Genomic DNA, 23,763 nt, shown 5'->3' on the forward strand with positions numbered 1-23,763 from the left:
ATCTCTCTGATCAGTTATACAACTACTTTAACTGTAAAGTCGGGCTTGTGATGAATGACAAACGTTTTGGTTAGGGCACAGCAGGAAAGCAAGCTTCAGCACCAAATGCACACACCTCACTGCTGCAAACTTCATCCCATGAGCCCCTCACAGCTCTTTGGTCTACCCCGAAGTAACCAGATCAGACAAATTAACACCACGGGGGTGAGGTCTCTTCTAAACTAACCTGCTCTCTGCCCCATAGAAAGCACAGCTGGAGCTGCTCTGGTTCTGCAGAAAGGTTAACTCCGAGCACCTGCAAACGCTGCACAGCATTGCATGCAGCTCAGCAGTGCCATTCCTCTGGATATATTAATTTAGCTGGAAAGATGAGTCAGGCCCAGCTGCAGCTCATGGCATGCAGCAAGAGCAGCTGCTCACAACAAAACCTGGCAATCGGTGTGGAGCTGCAAGACTGATAGTGACACTGAAAGCAGCGAGATTGAATGTGTTCCCATTAAGGCTTCAAAAAACAACCTTATCTTAAGGAATGCAAGTTTTATCTGCATCAATTGCTTTGACTGTTTCTTTTGTTACTCGTTATTGAAGGCTTGCATATCGTAATGCCACCATTGAGCTTAATTAGCAGATATTTAAGTATTATCGGCTAAGACTGATTTAAAGAGACACTCATTGTGTTTTAGGAAGTCCCAAGTTCAGGCCATGCCCTAATGTGCTTTCTTTCCCTTTGAAACACCTCTTCAGGCATTAGCACCATCTCTAAAGCAATGAAACAGCAGCACGTTAGAGACTACTGCATAATTCACGTTTGTTAAGGTGCACTGAGACCAGCAATGTAAAAGTCATATTTGGGAAAGCCTAAGATGACTCTAAACTGAAGTTTCCTTCCTCAAAAATCACACGGATTTACTTCCAGCCTCCCAGTTAAACTGACAAGTCTTAATTCCTTCCCACTGTATTATAAAAAGGAGAGGGGTACATAAAGACACAAGCTGCAAGTGGCTCCCATTGAACTCAATGAGACACTTCAGCTGCGTCTCAGCTGGCTGAGCTCTGCCCATCAGAGAGGATAAGGAGAAAACCTCAGGGACATCTGCACGTCAACCTGGCAAAAGAGAATGATCTGAATGCACACAATGGACAGTTTTTGATCACTGTTTCTTGAACCAGACTCTGAGCACACAGATTTCCTGCAGTGATCAGGTGTTGAACCCTAAGCCTGTCTGCAAAACCACCCCACCAATTCTGCTGCTAGTTCCCATACGCTGGAATAAATGCAGGTCAGAAGCAATATTTATTGCATACCAGGAGAGTCAAAATGATTTATTTCTCCCTTATATTGCATTTCTGTAACTTTTACAGTATTAAAATGATTAACAAAAGCATAAAACTGGAAACAAAAACAATCATTGAGACTGTCTCCCCCGGCACCACATGGCACCATCATCAGCAGGGACTGCACTGTGTATTCACACCCACACGGAGAGGCTGAGGTTCAGTTCTTGTAACAGGATATTCTCTGTTCTCAGAAGGGAATAAACTGCCTTTCCCAGGAAACAGGAAGGCACTCAAGGCATGGGCTGCTGTAAGCCTGGCTGGTGGGAATCCTCAAACAAGGTCCTGGTTCTTCACTGGAGAAGCACTCTCAGGGCACGTGCTTTAGATGTCCATGTCAAACTGCTCTTCTTCACCTGTTGAGATGGAGCAACCAAATGAGAGTCCTAAAAGCTTCAAACCGAACACCAAATATTGTACTGTAGCAACATTCAGGTGTACCTAAGAAATGCATTTGTTTGGACCTCAGGTCTGCATTCAGGAAGCAAGTTTGCCATCAAGAACAGCCTGTGTAAGCAGAACACAGGCTCTCAAAGTAAACCTTAGACAGATAGCCAGGAGCAAAGGAAATGCCCTTTGTGTAATTTCTACACTTGGATTTCACTGATCCAAACTTCTCTCTCAGAAGAGAGCACATTTTATACCTTAGTTACCTGTATAGCTGTCACCCAACTCATGCAATGTGATAGGATGCCAACGTGAACAGCAGTACTCTATTCCTGACAACAGAACTTGACAAAAGGCCCAGCCAAGCAAGCACACAGCACGCAGCCAGTGCTTCAGTCTGCCAGAGTCCAGTGAGCCACTAAAGGTCACAAGCGTGTAAAAAACTATTAAGCAATACTGACCCCGCAAAGATTTTGCTTAGAGTAAGCAGGGAAGCCAGCTAATGAGTGTTCAGACCTTTATTTTTAGGGACAGGACTATCAATCACACTTGGTAGGTTCAAGTTGCTTCAAGAAGGAATTTCGAGAAGAACAGTTGTTCTCTCACCATAGGATTATTAATCCCAAGTGCTTAATTAAGTGGTAACAACACAAACTACAGTGAAATGATTAAGAACTTATCAGTGTTATCCATGGTTTAAAGGGATCTCCTGGCTCCTAGGAAACAGCAGCACACTCACTTGTCCTTGTGTACCCACCTACATTCGCTTTCTCATCATAGTTCTGGACGTGGTTGTTCTCAATCTTTAACTCCTCCACAATTGGGCTGGTAACACCTGGAATGTCCGGAAGGTCAGAAGGTGGTGTTTTGGCAACCGGAGAATTACGGCACTCCATCAGGAACTTACGATCATAAATAATCCTGGTTCCTGAAAGGAGAAGGCGACAGAGTCAGATTTGAGCATTTCAATGTATGAAAGACATCCGTGTCACCCCCCAAGAACCAGGTAACACTGCACAGAAGGAACACAGGACTTAAAACTCCCACCAATGCTGCATGCAGTGGAGCTTATGTTAGCTAGAAGGGTCCGGAGCACAGGAAAACCCACAGAGAACAAAGTGAATGCTTAACACATCCTGCTCCCACTGGCTAAAGCTGAGCAGTGCAGCTCCAGCAGACCACAGCAAGGCTCAAAGGGAGCTGCAGAGCTTGGACACAGTGTCGTTTTCTAGGAATACCACCAGAATGAACAGCACATTCCTAGTAAAGGAACTGGTGCTGGAAAAGACTCAAAAGCACACACACAGAAAACGGATTCCTCCGACCACAGCCCTCATCCAAGAATTACTGACAAACATCCTTCTTTTTTTTTCCCCTAGAAGGAATGCTGCAAACCGCCTTGTTGGATTGCTGCTCTGCTTCCCTCCCAGCACAAGGGAAAAGCAACTTGTTGTAGCTAAAGCTTTTCAGGCAGTACTCAAGTACACAAATGTAGGAAAACAAACTCCAATAACATCTGCCCAGCAACGCCAAACTCGCTCTGTTTTGAAGCACTGTTAAATAAACCCAAAACAACGGCATTTTACAGTTTCAAGGACATCCTGCTAATGAGTTCCCAAAGCAATGGAAACCACTTTGCAATAAAATATTTTGAGTTTGAGCTGTTCTGCTTGATCAAGGAGGGGAACTAATCCAATTCAGTACTGCAGCACAGCAGCTGGCCTGGATTCGATAAGGAACAACTGTTAGCCTGAGCACTAAGTGTTAAATTACAGGGAGGTTGCGAGAGCAAGGACAGCAGTTCCTAGAACTGCAGCTCGTGTACCAAGTATCAGGAGCACAGTCCATAACGGGCAGGCACAGCTCTCCCTCCCATGCATTCATCTGCTGTTTCACGTGCCCAGTGCTCCTGAAAGCTGACACCCACAGCAAGCAGAAGCAGACGGGCAGCAGCGGGTGTCAAAGGGGTGCAGGTTTCCAAATGAGGCTTGAAGCAAACAGAGCAGCTTTGCTGCAGCTTGCGTGTTGTTCAAGCACACGTGGGCTTGGGGAAAGACAATGTGTGCCCTCAGCAAAGGGCACGGTGCCAAGGCAAGCATGAAGGGAATACCAAAGAACAGGCTATGCTGAAAGGTCACATGTTACCTCTTACACGCTCCTCATTCCCTTACACTGTTCTTTTTTAAACCCCTGCTGCCCACAGACAGGAAAATCAGCTTTTTTCTGTGCTCTCAGGGACTCTCCTCACCCCACCATCCCTTTGCTGAGCCTCTGGATCACCAGAGCGCAGGCACTGAGCTTTGCTTCCAACCCTGCCTGCAAGCAAAGGGGGCTTCAGAGATCCCACTGCTCAGTTACTCTCTTATTTGGTACAGCAAATGATCTGCTCCTTCCTCCTGACTTCAGCAGCGGCTTTGCAGGAAGTCTCAGGCTTCCCTCAGCAGACGTTTGCTGGCACTCTCTAGGCTGGGACTGGCTCACATCCAGCACCTTTCAGTGCTTCAACGCAGGCAGTTTGGTGTGAAAGGCATTGAAAACCATCCTCAGAACTGCTCTGCTTTGGGAGCCGGGCAAGGAAACACTGTGCTGTCACAGGAGAGCTCTGGGCTTTGCCAGGCTTGCACACCCTCACAAGCAAACAGCTCCGTGCTTTCCTTCCACACTCTGGACATTCATTAACTCGGCAGCACAAACAAGTAATAACCCTTGAGGGCTCGTCGTGCTGCACTGCAACCTTATTATCCAGCTACATGGAGCACGCCAGAGAAGCATTCTGTTTCTCCTCTCTTCCATGACATAACGACTGTGAGCGCTATTTGAGTCCTTCAGCTATTGAACGGCGAGGAAGACGTGGCAGAAACAACACGAACCCTTCGGCTCCCCAACCCACAACATCAGCAATGCTGACTTCCCCTTTTCTCTCTGCACTTCAACCCAAGGAAGACATCAATGCTGTAAAGAGAACAGACGCCTGAAGGGCTCATAGAACACAACGCTGCCTCCATTCGGTTTATATATACTCTTCGAATCCTCTTAGTTACTCTTTAAGGACGGTTCCCATCATTCCCAATCGAGCTTCTCACCAGCAGCAAAGAAAGAAGCAAAGCAAACACCAACCCTGCCAATGGGCCGCCCCCACAGCCCCGCACGGCCCCGTTTGGACCACGAAGACCCTCCTTAAAGGTGGAATCCCCCCTTAAAGACCCCAACCCACGTCGGTCCCCTCAGCCCACAGGCCTGGTCCAGGCGCTCACCGCCCGGCGTGGTCCCGAAGACGGTGCCCCCCGGCGTGGTGCTGTAGTCACCGGGCGGCAGCGGTGCTCCGTCGGGCAGGGCCAGGCGCTTGCCGGGACCCGGGATATCGCGGCTCGGCGTCTGTCCCTGGCAGCAGCGGCCCGACATGGCGCCCGGACGCGGGCTGCTGCTGCTGCTGCTGTTGCGGCCGCCCCGCCGCCAGCCCGTCTCTTCCGGTTCAAACCACGCCCCCCTTCCGCCGCGCGGAGGGATGGGAAACGAAGAGGGGCGGGGCTTAGCTATAGGAGGGGCTTATACCTTTAGGGGCGTGGCTTGTGCCTTTGGGGGCGTGGCTTATGCCATTGGGAGCGGGGCTTATCTAATAGGCGGTACCTATGCATTTGGGGGCGTGGCTTATGCCTTTGGGGGCGTGACTTATGCCTTTGGGGGGCTGGGCTTATGCAATTGGGGGCGTGGCTTATGCCATTGGGGGCGGGGCTTATCTGATAGGCGGTACCTATGCATTTGGGGGGCGTGGCTTATGCCTTTGGGGGCGGGGCTTATCTAATAGGCGGGGCTTATGCATTTGGGGGCGGGGCCCAATGAGGGGGCGTGGCGTTAGGAGCGTGGTCCAATTAAGAGGCGGGTTCTATAGGGTGGTTTCGGAGCATGCCGGTGCTCCCGGTGCCCCTTACCGGTACCGGGTGGTGCTGCAGGATGAGAAACCAATGCAGTGTTACAAGGATACTGTGCTGCCAGCTCTTACAGTGACCCCCCCCAGTGCTTCCAATAACACCCCAGTGCACTCAGGAACCCCCCAGTGCTCCCAGTGTCCCTGCACATGGTGGTGCCCAGTTGCTCTCCCCGCTGTCTGCTGCATCAATCAGTGTGCACTGGGCAGGAAAGCAGCATGTCCGGCCTTGCTGGGTGACATCAGCCTTGACCCCCGACCCAGCAAGGCTTAATGAAGCCTTGAGGCCATTTCCTCCTGCTCACAGAGAATAGACCATTATGGGGTCAAGGAGCTGTGGGGGAAGGTCAGCTGTTGGGGCACATCCTGACTGGGGTGGGGTTGGGGGCCGCAGTCCATGTGCTGTCTGGGTATTTTCCCCTGGTGCCTGCTGTCCTATGGGATATCAGGTCACAGGGAGCCCCCAGCCCCAATAGAGGGACAGGGCACAGCTCTGGGCTGGCAGCAGTGTCCTTCCTGTGTGTGCTGATAACATCTCTGCAGGGTTGGAGCTGGCACTGAGCAGCCTCAAGAATGCACAGTCCTAACAATGGTCCTTCCTCATCCCTCCCTGCCACTCATTTCCCACTTGGACTGAAGATAAAAGGCACAGAGAAGGGGGAAAAGGTACCTGGACCAGGGCAGGGAGCAGCCAATTGTGGGCAATACATCAGCAGTAGTTCCACTGGAAGTATGGCACGTACTTTGGGAGCATCAGCTCATGTTGGCAGTATCCATTGGTAACAATGTGCTCATCTCTGGGGGCATTTTATCTTTTCAAAAGAGCTGGAAAGCCTTTATCATCCTTATACGACAGAAGCTTGTCACCTTATTGCCTTCTAAATCGGGAACAGAAATGCATTTGTAAGTCCCTTCTGCACGCTCCCCAGCAACTGCTGTTTTGGCCACTGGTGGGAATCACTGCCTTTGGAACAGGAATGGGGTGTTGTGAAAATGTTTCTCCTCTGGCACGCTCCCACTTGAGGCAGCTCCCTGCTATGGCTTGTGGAAAACACACCCCGTGGCTCATGAAATATTGGGTATTTCTTCACGGGTGCCCCATGACACCCACCCATCACCAAGGGGAAGGCAGCTTGGGGGGGTGTTATGTGCTGCTGACATTTCCACCCCATCCGTGTTTACATTCCTTTCTGATCACCAGCGCAGATAAAGCCAAACCCACATCCACTTTGCCCGCCCAAGGGCTGTTTGTGCAGATCAAAGTTGCCCCTGGTAAACAAACCCATCCTGCCCATGGGAAGTGCCTCCACCCTGAGAGGGAGAAATCCCAGGGACGATGTGTGCAGAGGGTGCTCTGCACCCCTAAGTGAACCCTGGTTGCTTCTTGACTTGTGCTTTGCAGTGGAATTGGGCATGGCAGGGAATGGCACAGACACTGTGGTGTTTTCAGGTGCCATGTCCCACACTCAAAGTTGCTTGGCACCAATAGTGGGCTTCAGCCACACATTAGGTGCTGGAACATCCCCACTGGCAGCAGCTCTTGCCCACTGCCTGGGTCCAGCAGCACAGCACTCAGGAATGAACCTTCTCCCCATTTGCAGTGCAATTCTGAGAAATCTCCCAGAACCAGGAGGAGTGTGGGGTGAAAAATAGCCGCGATGACATGGGAGAGCTGAGTCTGACGTGGCCGCTGCCATTGCTGCTGCTGCTGTTCTGCACATGGAGCAAACAACACAGCAGGGATAGGCATGGGCTGCCATAGAGGAGGATAAAAATGGATACGGGGATGGCAAAGGTGGTGAGTGGGGCTGTGTTGGGGTTTTGGACACCCAAAGGCAAGCAGGATCCATCCCCAGCCTGGAGACACTGCCTGGCATCACCCTGCTGTCACCCGAAGGATCCTTACCCCTCTGTCTGCAAACCCAGCTGCTTTCAGATGTTATTTTTGCTGCTGACTTCTTTTTTTTTTTTTAACAGAAGTTTCCACACTAGTTTGTCTTTTTCTTTTTTTTTTTGGGTGAAATTTGTGTCGCTGTTATTGCAGACTTGTCCCCACTTCCCCTCCATTTCTGTTCTTCTTTAGCAACAGCTGCTGGAAGCAGGAGTGAGGGTGAAGCATTTGTGAACAAGCCTTGGCAGAGCACACAGAGGTGAGCAAATCCCTTTAGCTCCAGGGATGGAAATGCCCTGGAAGCTTTGCCATGTGTTCTATGTTCCATACCTGACCCCACTCCCACCTGAAGCATCCACCCACCCCACAGGGCTGGGATGGGAAGGGTAGGAGCACACCGTGCATCCCATGCAGATATGGTGGGTTTGAAGCATGCCCTGGCCAACTTGATTCTAAAAATGGCAGCTCACATGGAAGCCAGCAGGAACAACCCATTTTTTTATTAGTTTTTATTGTTTGGTGCAGAGAATGCTTCACTTCCTGCAGCTGCCTGAGTCCATCCGACAGCCCTCAGGGAGAAGAGTTTATAGAGAGCTCAGAGTTTATGCTGTGCTTCCTCCAGCCTTCCTGGGACAGGCAGTACCGGGGGGTTAAATCTCCCTCACAGCCTGTTTATGTGCTGACAAGGAAACATGCTGACAGATCATCCCAAACAACATCAAAGAGAGATTTGGGAATCCGATATGGGAACCATTCCCAATGTCTCAGCACGGCGAGCCCCAGACTGATTACCAGCGCAAACATTAAAGGCAGAGAGGGACCATTGCCAACAGCCATGCCATCACCCGGTCCCTTGCCCACCCCTGGGCTCCATCCCAATGCCACACCATAGGGTTTGGGGTAGAGCCATGCTCCCTAAGCAGCTCCTGTCCTGGTGGTATGGCCACGTGGCCCTGGGGATGCACTGTGCTTTGCAATGCAGCCCTGGCTCCAGCACCCCTCTTGCACCATCCCTTACTGGTGCAAAGCTTAACTGGGTACAGTTCTGCCTCTGCTCTGCTCAGCTCTGTGCAGGGCTCTGCTTTTTCCTGTCCTGATGAGGAAGAGGAGCTGGCAGCACCCAGCCTGTGTCCCAGCCTGCAGTGGCAGTGGTGATGCTGCTGTGGCTTGTGCTGCTTTTTATCACTTGCTTTGCAACAGCAAGCATGCAGACAGTGTTCTGGGGAGAGCAAGTGTTCCCATCTATAAAAAGCTTTTGTTTTATCCTGATGTGGCATCAGCCTGACTCAGGCTTGGCAAGATTCAGTGTGCTGCTTTTAATGATGCTGGGAGGAGAAGCTGGCGTGTGCCCATCACTCCTGTGCTCCCTTCCCTTCTCTCTGCCTTCCCCATGCCTTGGAGCCAAGGCATAGCCAGCTCTGTGGGGCTCATGGGTGCAGTTACAAACTGAACATGAGGGGTGGAGCATTAAAACTCATGGGAGCGCTCTCCTCCACATGCACAGTGCCAGGTATTGGTTTATCTGCTGTATGCCTCATCCCCTCGTTGGGTACAGGGGATTAATAGGACCTGAGCACTCCCTATGAGCATTACACACATTGTTAGGGCTTTCTGTGTGCATGCTGCCTGCTTGGCATGTGGAAGGCTGCAGGACAGGGGCTAATCAGCTCTACATCCCCTTAGGCAGCAATGCCAGTGTGCCCAGTTGAGATCAGGTAAGGGCTTCCCCCATCCAAACACACCCATGGATGTTGGGGGCTCCTAGAGCACAGAGCTGCGCTGCTCTGCCTGTTCCCACTGCAATTCCTCTCTCTCCAAGAAGGGATCTTCTCTAATCCATCCTGTCTCTCTCTAGAAAGATGTATTTTTAAAACATCCATTGTTTATTCTGTAGCAACAGCCAAGGGAGCTGCTCTGATCTGTGGCATAAACATATTTTCCCAGAGTTTTCCAAACAGCCACTTGACCCCATGGGTCCCTATGGCTGGCAGGACTCCTGCTGCTTGGCTCTACACTGGTGGCTGTGCAGGTGGTACATGGCAGAGGTGGCAGAGGGGACACAAACTGTGGTGGCTGCTTGGCCTGGAGGGGGACAGCAGGGAGTCAAAGGGTCGGGAGGAGAAAGGAAGAGAGGGCTGTGCAGGAGCTCTGCTTTGCAGGAGGCATTTCCAGCCTCTTTGCTGGTGGGTTCCTGCTCGCTGCAAGAAGCCAAATGCTGTGCTGGGGTGTGCTGGTGGAGCAGCCATCTGGGCTTCAGCTTTTCCAGCTGCAGAAGTGGGATGAAGACACTGAGCCACATTGCATTAATAAAACAACACAGACTCTCCCTTTTCCTCCTCAGGGAAGTGCTAATGTTGAGAATGGAGGGTTCCCAGTGATCCCTGGGAGCAGGAGGAAGGATCTCACATAGGTGTCCACTTGGCAGCAGGCAGGTGGTCAGAGCATGCCATGAACATGCAGTACAGCAACCAAATGCCTCCATTTTCTGTTATCCATTGCCATTCCCACAGCCCGTCTTTATTCTTTCACACACACTCCCTATGGCTCCATGTGCCAGCATACACTGGGGCTATATGTGGCATCACATTAAGAAGATTGTGGCTCTCCCTGTGCACATTTTGCTCATGCCATGTGTCGTTTGAGTGCAGCGACACCTCACACTGGAAATAGTAAGCCCAGGGCTTGGCCTGTGCCAGCAATTAGAGCCAGAGCTGGAGCTGAAGGGGTTGGTTGCATCAACACCGCTTTGAAGAACCCAAACAGTCTTGTAAAGATGAGGCTTGTAAAAAGTGGGCTCTGTTTTGCTCGCTCATGAATGGGAAGAAATGCCAACAGGGTGATTTTTTACACATTTTCTTTCCTTCTTTGTCAGCATTCTTCTTTTTGGCTGAAACTTCCAAATGCCATATTTGGAGAGCGCCCATCTTAGAAGTTCCAGTATTTGTATAAATAGCTGATAGTGAAAAAATTACCCGCCCTGGAGTCTGCCCAGGGGCCTTTGGAAGGAACAGTGCTGGGAACAGTGATGGGCTCGTGGGCAGGGACAGGGGCAGAACGGTGCCCCCCAACTCCCTGGGCATCCTGAAGGATGGAGTCTGGGGATCCCAAAATCACCAGCACTGACTCAAACTGAAGGGGTAGCAGTGCACGGCTGAAGAAGTCGGGGAGAGGGTCCAGGTATTAGCTGTGGGGGTGAAAGAGTGGCTGTTGGATTCTTTCTTTGGGGTGATGCTGTCATTTTGCCATCCCTGTGCTGATGGCAGTTGGGTCGGTGTCTTCACCGCTTACCCAGGAACGCGAGGAGCACAGAGTGGAGCACGGAGCAAAGAGCTGGGATGCAGGGCAGGGTGCACAGTAAGGAACTAAGAGCCGTGTACGTGGAGAATAAGAGCTGGTGGGGTGAGGGGCGCACAGTCGGGTCCGGCTGCGTAGTGCCGGGGGTGTCCGGCCCAGGGGGCGGCGGGGAGGCGGTGCTCCCATTCTGCTTTCATTGACCTCCGCAAAGGGGCAGCTCGGGGCCGCCCCGTGCCTTTAAAGGCTCCTCCTCCGAGCAGCGGCCGCGGATAGAGTCCGACGTCGGTGCAGCCTCGACGGCGGTGGCCGCCCCGAGCCCCGCTCCGGCCCCGGCAGCCGTGGAGCGCACGTGGGGCAAAGGAGCGCACGGAGCGGGACCGCCCCCCCCGACGAAGCGATGACCCCGCTTCCCGCAGGCAACGGCACCGCCTGGGGGGCGGCCGTCCCCGGCACCATCCCCAATTGCAGCTGGGCCGCCATCCTGAGCCGGCAGTGGGCGGTGGGAGCCGCACTGAGCGTCACCATCCTGCTCATTGTGGCCGGCAACCTGCTGGTGATCGTGGCCATCGCCAAGACGCCGAGGCTGCAGACCATGACAAACGTCTTTGTCACCTCGCTGGCCTGCGCCGACCTCATCATGGGCTTGCTGGTGGTGCCACCGGGGGCCACCATCCTGCTGAGTGGCCATTGGCCCTACGGCACGATGGTGTGTGAGCTGTGGACCTCTCTGGATGTGCTGTGTGTGACGGCGAGCATCGAGACGCTGTGTGCCATCGCTGTGGATCGCTACCTGGCCATCACGGCACCGCTGCAGTACGAGGCGCTGGTGACCAAGGGTAGAGCGTGGGCTGTGGTGTGCATGGTGTGGGCCATCTCTGCCTTCATCTCCTTCCTTCCCATCATGAACCACTGGTGGCGGGACGGGGCGGATGAGCAGGCGGTGCGCTGCTACAATGACCCACGTTGCTGTGACTTTGTCACCAACATGACCTACGCCATCATCTCCTCCACCATCTCCTTCTACATTCCTCTGCTCGTCATGATCTTTGTCTACGTCCGCGTCTTCGCTGTGGCCACGCGTCATGTCCAGCTCATAGGCAAGGACAAGGTGAGGTTCCTGCAAGAGAACACCAGCCTCAGCTCCAGGGGTGGGAGGTGGCGGCGGCCCTCCCGCCTGTTGGCCATCAAGGAGCACAAGGCTCTCAAGACCTTGGGCATAATCATGGGCACCTTCACACTCTGTTGGCTGCCCTTCTTCGTGGCCAACATCATCAAGGTGTTCCGCCGGCCGCTGGTGCCCGACCAGCTGTTTCTCTTCCTCAACTGGTTGGGCTACGTCAACTCAGCCTTCAACCCCATCATCTACTGCCGCAGTCCTGATTTCAGGAGTGCTTTCCGCAAGCTGCTGTGCTGCCCACGCCGTGCTGACCGCCGGCTGCACGCCATCCCTCAGGACCCACAGCACTGCTCCTGTGCCTTCAGCCCCCAGGGGGACCCCATGGAGGACAGCAAGGCTGTGGCCCCTGGGCGGCCTGGAGAAGACAGTGAGGTGCAGGGGAGCAGCAGGAGGGAGGAGAATGTCCCATCCCATGGTGGTGGCCATCAGCAGCGGCTGCTGGGCGAGTGCTGGCTGCAGGGCACGCAGACCACGCTGTGCGAGCAGCTGGATGAGTGAGTACTGTGTGCATGCTTGGGGTGCAGGGTGCTGTTGTGGGGGGCTGCTGGTGATGGGGCTGTGGTCTGATGAATGCAGAGCTGGTGAGCAGGCATTCTCACCGGGCTGGGGTATAGAATGGGAACTGCTTCCCACTGCCTTTGGGGTTCCCTAAACCCTTCTACCAGGCTGCAGACCTGAGGTTCTTAATGCCCCCCTCAGCCCCATCTCACTTTGTCCCTTTCTGGGAATGCCCCAGCCACCAGAATGAGGTTCATTTCCTCAGGTAGTAAAACACTGATGGGACTCCAGAAGCGTGTTTCTGTTCCTGGGATTTCCTCCCTTCTTCCCTCATTCACTCCCAATGACTTCAGAGAGCCCCTGTGCGGTAGGGCAGACAGGGAGGGAAGCCAGGCTGCCAATCTGGGCACTGGGTATCACTTTGAAGGAGTGTGTGATGAGAAGGGATGAGTCCATACTGTGATGTTGTTCTGTTATGGAGAGGGTGTGGGCTCTTCATGCTCTGTGCTCTCTCGTTTAAGGTTCACCAGCAGAGAGATGTCGGCGGGTCCCTCGGTCTGACTGGGAGTGGAGCAGAGCAGGGAGCACTGTAAGCGTTCGTTCCCTCTGGGGGTGGTGCCACAGGAGACCCCAATGTGTGGCTGCAGTGAGGCAACCCCTGTCCCTGCAGCAGTCCCCTCTGACCAGCTTGGCTGTCCCCTTCCCCAGGGGAGCTCAGCCCTTGGCCAGGTCACAGCCATGTGCTTGCGTTGGGCATGTGAGCTGACGCAGGCATCTGCTGACATGTTTCTGTGCTGCCCAGAGTGCTTAACCCCCTTCAGAGCAGCTTGCTCTGCAGTGCTTGCATGCTGCTGCTAAGGCCAGGACCCCCCTTTGCACTCTCCCCTTCCGAGGGCTCGGATCCTCGGATCTAAAGCAGATCCCCACTGTTGTGATGCTGGGGGGGATGCACACCATCAGCTCCTGCGGTCTTCTTGCAGATGTTGGGATGGAGATGCTGCATGGGGAAGGAGGAGTGACACTGAGGATGACAGCACTGGAAGGACCCTCTGGTGCATGCACCTACACGGAGAGCAAAGGGGCTCCTCCGGTGCTGGAGAGATAAAGGCAGCAGCAAAAAGATCCTGAGCCCCTCACGATGGGGTTCCATGCAGCAGCACAGCTTCTGGGAATGGGGACACACTGCCATGGGACGTGGTGACCAGCAGCTCTGCTTGCCTAAGGACCCCATTTTCCTGGGTTGTATGGTCGGTAAAGGGAAGGAGCGTCTCCTGCTGGCACAAGACCTCTCCATGATCTGCACTGGGTCCTGCCCCAGGCACTGTAGTGAGCTCCTGGGGCTGGGTGTGATGCTGGGAGCCGCAGCTGTACCCTCAGCAAGGGGAAATCACGGTCGAGAGAGGAGCAAAGGAGAAAGCGTGCTGCAGGAGGGGGGTTCCCCAGAGCCCTGCACACTGCTGCGGGTGCTGGTGATGCTCTGCTCTTGCTTTGAAGCTTCAGTGTGCCGTAGGAACAGGGGAGCAGGCAGCAGCACCGCTGCACGGGCGCTCCATGCACACCACGGAGCAGCGTGGCACAGAGGGCGCTGTGCATACACAAATGGTTGTGACCGCACCGCTCCACCTTGCTGGGACTTAGGGGATGATATCGATTGTCAATGTGTGTTATGGTGACTGTAATGTTTTTGTGTGAAATAAACCTTGGGAAACACTTGGTAGCTTTCATCTGCATCAGCGTGTTGCCCTTCCCAGGGGTAGGGGGCTGCCTGAGGCTACATGCCCACGGGTATCCATCCCTATAGCGCCTGGGGGTCCCTTCCGAGGACTGGGCACAACCTCTGCGCTGCTCGCAGCCCCAGGGAGGCTCTGTGCCCCCTCCCGGGGCTTTATCGGCCCTGCAAACAGCCGCACCATACCACTCACATTTAGGATCGGGCTGCGGGGACCGAGCGGAGCCACCGCGACCATCCGTAGTCCCAGTGCCACCTCCCGGTGCTGCGCGGAACTCGTAACGTGCAAAGGGAATAAAGAGGAAAGCAAATCCGTCGGGGCGGTCCCGCAGCTCCGAGCAGCCGTGGCTCTTTGCTGCCGTCTGCAGCCATCCCGAGCGGTGTGCAGGGGAGCTCCGGGGGTGCAATGACAACACCTGGGAGCCGCTGCCTGTCGTCCGCAGCACCTGCACTGCATTTCCGAATTGCATTGCAGCGGGGCTCCGCCTGCTCTTTATTTGCAGCGCAGGAGGTTCTCAGGGTCAGTGCTTTGTCTGGCCAGGTGGGGGCTGTAGGGCAGTGTGTGCGGTTGGGGGATGGGGTTGGTTTCCGCTGAGACCTTAGTGTGGGAGGAGCCCCCACCATGGGTTGTGCAGCTGTTTCTAATGTTGACAGCGTGGTTTTATTCCTTGCTTAGTGATGCCGTCCTAGCTAAGAAGGCATTGCTCCAGCTGCCTCCAACTCTTGTGGAAAGCAAACCGTGCTGATGGGAGCTGACTGTGTGCTGCTGCCCTGGCTCTGTACTTTGGGAACCTGCTCTAGGCATTCCTAAGTCACTTTACTTCCACCTGTTATTAGTGTGGACCAGTTGAAGGCTGCTTTCTCTGGTGCTTGTTCCCTAGGAGCTGTTTCCTGGTGCTGTGCAGGATGAGCAGCTCTTCCCCTGCTCTCAGGTCGCTGTCAGAGGACAGGACGGCTGCTGTGCTGTGGGGTGAGCAGCAGCCCCCTGGTGCATTGGTGGGGGGCAACCAGGGATGTTTTCCCCTTTGCTTTCTGCATCCCTGAGATTTGCATGGGAAGCAGCTGGTGCACACAGGGACCAGGCTATGTGTCCACAGGCTGTGAGCTGGGTGTGAACAGCCGGAGCTGCATGGTGAAGGAGGATGATGACTTCTTAGAGCACCTGGTCCTGCTGAGGACGGTAAGGTGTGGGGCTTGCTGATGTCATTGTGCTGCCCTGCCATGGGGGCTCTGCCCTGCCATGGGGGCTCTGCCCTGCCATGGGGGCTCTGCCCTGCCATGGGGGCTCTGCCCTGCCATGGGGGCTCTGCCCTGCCATGGGGGCTCTGCCCTGCCATGGGGGCTCTGCCCTGCCATGGGGGCTCTGCCCTGCCATGGGGGCTCTGCCCTGCCATGGGGGCTCTGCCCTGCCATGGGGGCTCTGCTCTGCCATGGGGGCTCTGCCCAACCCACAGATCTCCCTGGGGGCTGATGCCAGGGATGAGTTACACGTGGTGGCTGTGGAGTCCAAGAACACCTATGGAGACCACAAACCAGTGCCCATCGCTTCCCTGCGTGTCTCAGTGCTCCCCATGGTAAGCAAAGGGGATGATTTAACCTGGGTAATCTGTGGGCTTTTTCCAGCTCTGGAATTGTCCAGGCTGTGTCTGCAAAGCTCTCTGTGCTGCAGAGCATCTCCTGTCCTGTGGCTGTCGTGGGGGCTGTCTGGGACTGAGTGGGTCTGCAAGTGCTCTGAGCTTTGGCTCTTTGCAGATCAGTCTCAAAGGTCTGGAGTTTGTCCCTCCTGTCACCTTCATGCTGCAGTGCGGAACTGGGCCGGTCTATCTCAGTGGGCAACACATTACCTGTGAGTTCTGGCTGGGCTATGGGGGTGGCTGGCAGCAGGGCTGGTCCTGCAGTGGTTTTGTGTCAGTTTCAGCCCTGGGGATGGGGAGCACCCACACTGAGGGGCTGGGCCTGACTCTGCTCCTCCCTGTAGTGGAAGATGTCCCCATGTGCAAAGCCCATGAGGAAGAGCTGTTGGATGCAGATGGAGGTGATGAGGACAATGCCAAGGCAGTGCAGGATGGAGACTAACTGCAGCCCTGGATGGGATGGATTCTTGCACAAGGACACGATGGGCCTCTGCTTTGGATACATCCTTCTCTCCATCTCAGAAGATCTTGTTCTGAGTGTGCTGTTGCTGGGATGCTGTTGAGTTGTGGGTCTCAGAGCATTCCATTAAGCACCACCACCCCTTCCTTGCAATGGTACCTCCTGGATAGTCTTCAAATGAGTGTGTTGTGTCCACCCTGTGCAGCCCTTTTGCCAGTCTGCAAACTTCCTTCGTAATGATGATTTTGTTCTGGCAGGAATTACTCTGACAATTGCTTGGATAAACAGAGTAAAGTTAAGCTGCAGCCTTCACAGCAGCCCAGGGAAATGCAGCCAAAGTCTGTTTAGAAGAAGCAGCCATTGAAATAATCAAATTAAAGCTCCTGATTGAGGAAAATTGCCCAAATCAGTTATTTTGCATGATAGCAGCTGGGAATTTCTCTGCAGTGGAATGAGGAGTGGAGATGGGTACTGGGCTGGTGGCACACTGGGCTGACAGCAATGGGATGGGTTTGCATAGCTGCCCACTGGGCACAGTAATGCTTCCCCACTCACCTTCCCTGCTCTGGGTTTTAATTGCCCAGCCTAATGTGAGAGCCATGCTTGCTGCTCTAAATAGTTAATTAAAAGGTGAAAATCTCTCCTGTTGTGTGCTGGCAGGAGAAGCAAACAGGTAAAGGGCAGTTAGATGGTGATGCAGTGCCTTGTCCTGCAAGAAGCAGCTCTCTGCCCCATGGGTGTGTAGGGACAAACCTGTTACTCTGCACAAACCATGAGCCTTTAACTGGACTTGGCTGCAAAAGCAGTCTGGTCTCTGTGTGGCTGTAGCTGTGCCCTGCAGCAGGAGGGCTGTGCTTGGCGATGCCTTCACCCTTCCTATGGCCATATCCTGCATGGCAGCAACACAGAGAGGGCTTTGGCATAACCATAGCAACTGCCAGGTAACTAATAGATGGCACTCAGTGCCATGGGAACCAAAGGGGAGTGAGCAGGGTGCTGGGCTCTGCACCTCCATGGTGCCCTGGTGAGAGGTGTGCACAGAGGGTCCCAGTCCCATCTGCCTCACTGTGAGGGTGGCAGTGGGCACAGGTGAGGGGTTGGGGCTGACACCAGTAGGGCAGTCATTCAATACACAGCACAGACTTCTGAAATCTGTGGAGGGGGTTTTGCTGCGCTAAGTTGGACTCGAGAGTGGAACAGCAGCTGATACAGGGAGAAATGGTCAGAGTTGTGAGCTCTGTGTAGAGGAAGAGTAGGAAGCAATGTATGGAAATAGCTCAGGAAATTAAAGTTTGCCTGCGGTGTGGTTTGAGATGATTCACTGGGGGGGGGGGGGGAGGGAGCAGGGAGCTGGGCTGTGCTGCACTGGGGATGCGCTCCCTATGGGCAGAGCCGGCGCTGGTGAGTTCCCTCCTTGCCCCCCCCCCCCCCCCCCGCTCCCCTCTCTCCCTTTGCAGCTGATTGAACGAAAGTCCGGCGTGGCTTCGGGGGAGAACAGCGGGGACACCTCAGTGCAGCCGCTGGGATCGCAGCAGAGGAGCGGTGCAGCCCGGCTGATGCCAGCCCTGATGTTTGGAGTGCCTGGCTAATCTCGTTAAGGGGACGGATGAGTAGAGTGCAGGCTCGTGGGACTGTAACAGTGCAAAAGTAGCAGAGCATCTTTATTCGTTTACCCATTAACGTCCTTTGTGATTTCCAGAAGCATTAGGAGCTCCTTTCTGGCAGAGCTGTGATTCCCTCCTGCACACAGGCAGTGCTGCCGGAGCGCTCCGTGTTCTGCTGCTGAGCTCGGGCTGAGGTGAGTGCATCCCTCCCAGCTTGGGGCCAGAGCTTCTCTTTCTCCTTTCTCTTCCCTCCATGGAGCTGTTCCACTTTGTGCTGCCTTCCCTGGGGGGCTGCTTGGCAGCATCACCTCTCTTCTGACCCCCGTGCACTATTCCCTTGCCTGCAGGCTGCAGCAGGGAACTCCCAGGCTCACAGCATGCCCATCAGAGCCACCTGAGCCACTGGGTTTTGGGCACCCGGGATATCCCACAGCCACCCCAAAGAGACCATGGAGCCCGGTGGTGATGTTGCCAATGCCAGCACCTTTGGGCTGGCCCTGCAGAGCCACCCTAATGGCAGCACGCAGTTCACTGGTGTGCAGCTCATCCAGTCCTTCAAACCCCTCATCATCCCCTGCTATGCTCTGGTGGTCCTGGTCGGCATCTTTGGCAACTACTTGCTGCTCTATGTCATCTGCAAGAGCAAGAAGATGCACAACGTCACCAACTTTTTCATTGGGAACCTGGCCTTCTCAGACATGCTGATGTGTGCCACCTGCGTGCCCTTCACCCTGGCGTACGCCTTCAACCCACAGGGATGGATCTTTGGGAAGTTTCTGTGCTACTTTGTGTTCCTGATGCAACCCATGACAGTCTATGTCTCTGTGTTCACGCTCACGGCTATCGCAGTTGACAGGTAAGAGGGTACAAGGGGGTGGCACAGGGTCCTCACTGTGGGCAGGATGGGTGCTGTCCCCTTCGGCTGCTTGGTGGTGTGGCTTAGGGTGCTCAGCACTGGGCACAGAGCTGGAAAAGGAAAATCCCAGGGCTTCTGCTGTACAGGTGCCACAGAAGGGCTGCTGTTTGATGTATTTGTGCTCCCAGCTGTAGCACTTCTGGTGCTGTTTGCACTACGCAGTGGGCAATGCTACCTGGGTGTAGGCATCCAGGGGCTTAGTCACTGCAGCTCAGGTTGGATGTTGCCTTCTCTGGTGTTGCTTGTGGTTTAAAAATGTGCAATTTTGCCCCCAAATAAAAGTTCCACGGATCCAAAACAGGAGGCTGTGCTGTCCCAGCAACATCATTGTGCCCAACTCAGTAATGGTGCCACTGCTGCAACTGCCAAGGGAGCTGATGCCTGGGTCTGCAATGTTCCCATGCCACCAGCTCCATCACAGCAGGGATGGGGCTCCAGCAGAGTGCCCCACTGCAGCCTTCTGCCTCCACCTCAGAGCAGAGAGTTTTTCCTCCTGGGTTTTCATCCTTTGCTGCACCAATTTGCATCAGAATTACATTGTGTTCTGTCACCTGGATGGAGAGTGCTTGTGCTTTCTGAAATGGACACAGGCAGGACCTGATTGGGGGGGCTAGGGAGGGGATAGTATGTATAAAAACTGTTTCCATAGATACATGGCTTCATTAGAGAAGCTGCACAAGCCAGGCAGAGCCCAATCCACTGGTATTGGGGGAGAGAACCCTAGAGCAAAGGGGGAAGGCAGAACCAGGGGAGGTTGAGGTGGAATAGCTGAGAAGACACTGTGGAGCTGGGCTTCTGTGCTGGTGGGTTGAGACATCACTCAGGAGTGCTTGCCCTGTTCTTTTGCTCTTCATCAAAGCTACTTTTTGGGGGTGAAAGTAGAAATTTGAGCTCTTCCCTCTACAGAGGCATCCAGGAAATTATGGTCCTCACCATGAGTCGTTGCTGTACTTCATCTTGTATGGATTCATGCCGATCCCTTTGGCTGTGGCACACCCTGGCTGGAGTTCTGGTGCACTCCCAGCCCATGCTCAGCTCCAGGGCAGCAGGCACTGCAGTTGGGTTGTGCCCTGACCACAAGCAGAGGGTTCAGTCTCTCCATCAGTGGGGCACAGCTGTTACTCAGGGCAGAATGGGAAGGAGCCATGTGAAATCCCAGCATTGCCATGATGATGAGCTGGGGTGAGAAATGTGCCCTAACCTTCCAGCCCCACACTTCAAGGGGTGTTATGGGGTGCTCTCCCCCACAGGTACTACGCCACTGTGCACCCCCTGAAGAAGCGCCTGTCGCTCACCAGTTGCATCTACGTGGTGGGGGCCATCTGGCTGCTGTCTTGTGCTCTGGTGGCCCCTGCAGTGGCCCACACCTACCACGTGGAGTTCCAGCAGCAGGGCTTTGCCATCTGCGAGGAGTTCTGGATGGAGCAGGAGGAGCAACGCCTGGCCTATGCCTACAGCACGCTGATTGTCACCTACATCCTGCCTCTCTCTGCTGTCTCCCTGTCCTATCTCTGCATCTCAGTGAAGCTGCGTAACCGTGTGGTGCCCGGGCACCCCACACAGAGCCAGGCTGAGTCTGACCGTGTGAGGAAGAGGAAGATCTTCCGCCTCATCGTGCTGGTGGTGGCTGCTTTCGGGGTGTGCTGGCTGCCAATCCATGTCTTCAACATCATCCGCGACATCGACATTGACCTCATCGACAAGCACTACTTCCTGCTCATCCAGCTGCTGTGCCACTGGTTTGCTATGAGCTCTGCCTGCTGCAATCCCTTCCTCTATGCCTGGCTGCACGACCGCTTCCGTGGGGAGCTGCGCAAGATGTTCTCCTGCGAGCCCCGCATCCTCCCTGCCAGCCACTGTGCTGCTGCTGTGCTCTGAGCTTGGCACCAGCACTGGGATGTCATTGTCCTGAATGAATGAAATCAGGCCTCAGGAGAGCCAGAAGGCATTGGGTTGGGTTGTAGTTAGCTGTCTGCTGTGTTAATTTAATAGTACGACTTTCATTAAATCCGTGATTGAGTGTTGGGAATGGAATTTCTCATGAGCTGGTCACACCTGGTGTGTCTCCATGTGTTCCAGCAGGATGGCTGTGTGTGCCCTGCATGCACGGAGCTGTGCTCAGGGTCGTGGAACTGTGGCCTTATTGAGTCATTTGAGCTGGAAGGGACCCTTAAAGGCCATTTGGTCCAACTCCCCTGTCATGAACAGGGGCACCCACAGCTCTGTCAGATGCTCAGAATCCCATCCTGCCTGACCTCATGTGTCTCCAGGTTGCACCTCGCCACCCTTACTATATACAGCTTTTTCCTTATACTCAGCCTAAATCTCCCTCTTTTAGCTTGAAGCCATTTCCCTTTGCCCTGTCACAACACGCCCTGCTGAAGAATCTATCCCCTTCTTCCTTCCAGCCCCTTTAGATACCAGGAGGTGCTCTCAGGTGTCCCAGTAGCTCCGTGTCCCCATGACCCACACACCCCTGGAGCTGTCCCCATTCCAGGCAGAGCTGTGGGCAGCAGAAGCCGTGCTGACCCTTCCCTGGCTCATTTGGCTGCTGCCGGGGTGCAATTTGCTGAGGGCTTGAGCCTCAATTTGCACCGCCTGTGATTGCACATTGTGTACCTAATGGAGCTGGCTATTTATAGATGATGGGCTCTGCTCTGCAAGGCAGGGACACAGCTCCGGAACTGATGCTTTCATACTTAATTCTGCCTGCTGGAGGGGCTGCTCACAGCCATTGCACAGAGGGGAGGGCAGAAATGTGGGCACAGGTGGGGCAACCCATGTGAATATGGGGGGTAACACGAACAGTGTTGGAGGGGGTTCAGTGTGGGGCTCACAGCCCAGGTAGGTTCTGTGCCCCCAAGAGAGGAGGAAGAAGAGCTCCTGGTGGCAGGGATGGATGAAGAAGGGGTTGGAAACATTCCTGCACACACCTGTGCACAAACATACACCTGTGTGGACACACGTACCTATACACACACCCCTATATGCACACACACACATGTACCTGTATGGGCACGTGCCTGTACAGACACATGCAAGCCTTTATGTACACACAAAGACCTACACACGCCTGCACACACACACACCTGTATGCACACATCTGCATATGTACAGCTGTGCACACACCTGCACACATGCACCTGCACACACACTCACCTGTGCACACACTCACCTGCACACACATAGACTTGCACACCTACACACACCTGCACACACACACACCTGCATGCACACACACCTGCACACACACACACCTGCATGCACGTAGACCTACACACCTGCATGCACACACACCTGTATGCACACACCTGTACTCACACACCTGTACTCACCTGCACACACGCACCTGCACACACACTCACCTGTGCACACACTCACCTGCACACACATAGACTTGCACACCTACACACACCTGCACACACTCACACCTGCATGCACGTAGACCTACACACCTGCATGCACACACACCTGCATGCACACACCTGCACACACACACCTGCATGCACACACCTGTACTCACACACCTGCATGCACACACCTGTATGTACACACACACACCTGCATGCACACACACACACCTGCATGCACGTAGACCTATACACCTGCATGCACACACACCTGTATGCACACACACACACCTGTACTCACACACCTGTACTTACACACCTGCATGCACACACCTGCACACACACTCACCTGTGCACGCACTCACCTGCACACACATAGACTTGCACACCTACACACACCTGCACACACACACCTGCACGCACATAGACCTACACACCTGCTTGCACACATACCTGTACACACACACACACCTGCATGCACACACACATGCATGCACATAGACCTACACCTGCACGCACACACCTGCACACACACACACCTGCATGCACACACACACACCTGTACTCACACACCTGTACTTACACCTGCATGCACACACCTGCACACACACTCACCTGTGCACACACTCACCTGCACACACATAGACTTGCACACCTACACACACCTGCACGCACATAGGCCTACACACCTGCATGCACACATACCTGTACACACACACACACCTGCATGCACACACACATGCATGCACATAGACCTACACCTGAACACACACACATGCATGCACACACCTGTACTCACACATCTGTACTCACACACCTGCATGCACACACACACCTGTATGCACACACCTGTATGCACACACCTGTACTCACACACCTGCACACACACACCTGCACACACATAGACCTACACAACTACACACACCTGCGCACATGCACTTGCAAACACACTCACCTGCACAAACATAGTCTTGCACACCTACACACACCTGCACACACACACCTGCATGCACACATACCTGTACACACACACACACCTGCATGCACACACACATGCATGCACATAGACCTACACCTGCACGTACACACCTGCACACACACACACCTGCATGCACACACCTGTACTCACTCACACACCTGTACGCACACACCTGTATGCACACACCTGTACTCACACACCTGCACACACATAGACCTACACACCTACACACACCTGCGCCCATGCACTTGCACACACACTCACCTGCACACACATAGACTTGCACACCTACACACACCTGCACACACACACCTGCACGCACATAGACCTACACCTGCACGCACACACACCTGCACACACACACCTGCATGCACACACCTGTACTCACACATCTGTACTCACACACCTGTACTCACACACCTGCACACACACATACCTGCATGCACACACACCTGTACTCACACACCTGTACTTACACACCTGTACTCACACACCTGCATGCACACGCACACCTGCACACACACATACACCTGTACGCACACACCTGTACTCACACACCTGTATGCACACACACACACCTGTAT

At 54.1% G+C, this 23,763-nt stretch overlaps 5 protein-coding genes across 5 annotated transcripts in view; 3 read left to right on the forward strand and 2 right to left on the reverse strand.

The window, feature by feature from the left end:
* The window catches only part of DDHD2 (DDHD domain containing 2), a 66,126-nt gene that overhangs the window by 30,508 nt on the left and 11,855 nt on the right, over positions 1 to 23,763 (reverse strand). The window lies entirely within an intron of this gene.
* Positions 1,297 to 5,219, reverse strand: EIF4EBP1 (eukaryotic translation initiation factor 4E binding protein 1). Its single transcript, XM_072357091.1, has 3 exons — positions 4,977 to 5,219; positions 2,480 to 2,650; positions 1,297 to 1,691 (listed from the first exon to the last, which is right to left on the reverse strand). Exons 1-3 carry the CDS (start codon positions 5,122 to 5,124, stop codon positions 1,660 to 1,662), a joined length of 351 nt encoding a protein of 116 aa, XP_072213192.1. The 5' UTR covers positions 5,125 to 5,219; the 3' UTR covers positions 1,297 to 1,659.
* Positions 11,138 to 13,737, forward strand: ADRB3 (adrenoceptor beta 3). The gene is made up of 3 exons (XM_072357187.1): positions 11,138 to 12,503; positions 13,029 to 13,096; positions 13,488 to 13,737. Exons 1-2 carry the CDS (start codon positions 11,230 to 11,232, stop codon positions 13,066 to 13,068), a joined length of 1,314 nt encoding a protein of 437 aa, XP_072213288.1. The 5' UTR covers positions 11,138 to 11,229; the 3' UTR covers positions 13,069 to 13,096; positions 13,488 to 13,737.
* Positions 14,905 to 16,708, forward strand: LOC140262705 (nucleoplasmin-like). Its single transcript, XM_072357206.1, has 5 exons — positions 14,905 to 15,206; positions 15,334 to 15,416; positions 15,691 to 15,810; positions 15,989 to 16,082; positions 16,215 to 16,708. Exons 1-5 carry the CDS (start codon positions 15,143 to 15,145, stop codon positions 16,310 to 16,312), a joined length of 459 nt encoding a protein of 152 aa, XP_072213307.1. The 5' UTR covers positions 14,905 to 15,142; the 3' UTR covers positions 16,313 to 16,708.
* LOC140262711 (prolactin-releasing peptide receptor-like) lies at positions 17,675 to 20,877 on the forward strand. The gene is made up of 3 exons (XM_072357222.1): positions 17,675 to 18,128; positions 18,282 to 18,790; positions 20,101 to 20,877. The coding sequence occupies exons 2-3, from the start codon at positions 18,384 to 18,386 to the stop codon at positions 20,726 to 20,728; spliced, it is 1,035 nt and encodes a 344-aa protein (XP_072213323.1). The 5' UTR covers positions 17,675 to 18,128; positions 18,282 to 18,383; the 3' UTR covers positions 20,729 to 20,877.

Source organism: Excalfactoria chinensis, chromosome 25 (genome assembly GCF_039878825.1).
Source record: "Excalfactoria chinensis isolate bCotChi1 chromosome 25, bCotChi1.hap2, whole genome shotgun sequence".
In the NCBI taxonomy this organism is placed as follows: Eukaryota; Metazoa; Chordata; class Aves; order Galliformes; family Phasianidae; genus Excalfactoria; species Excalfactoria chinensis.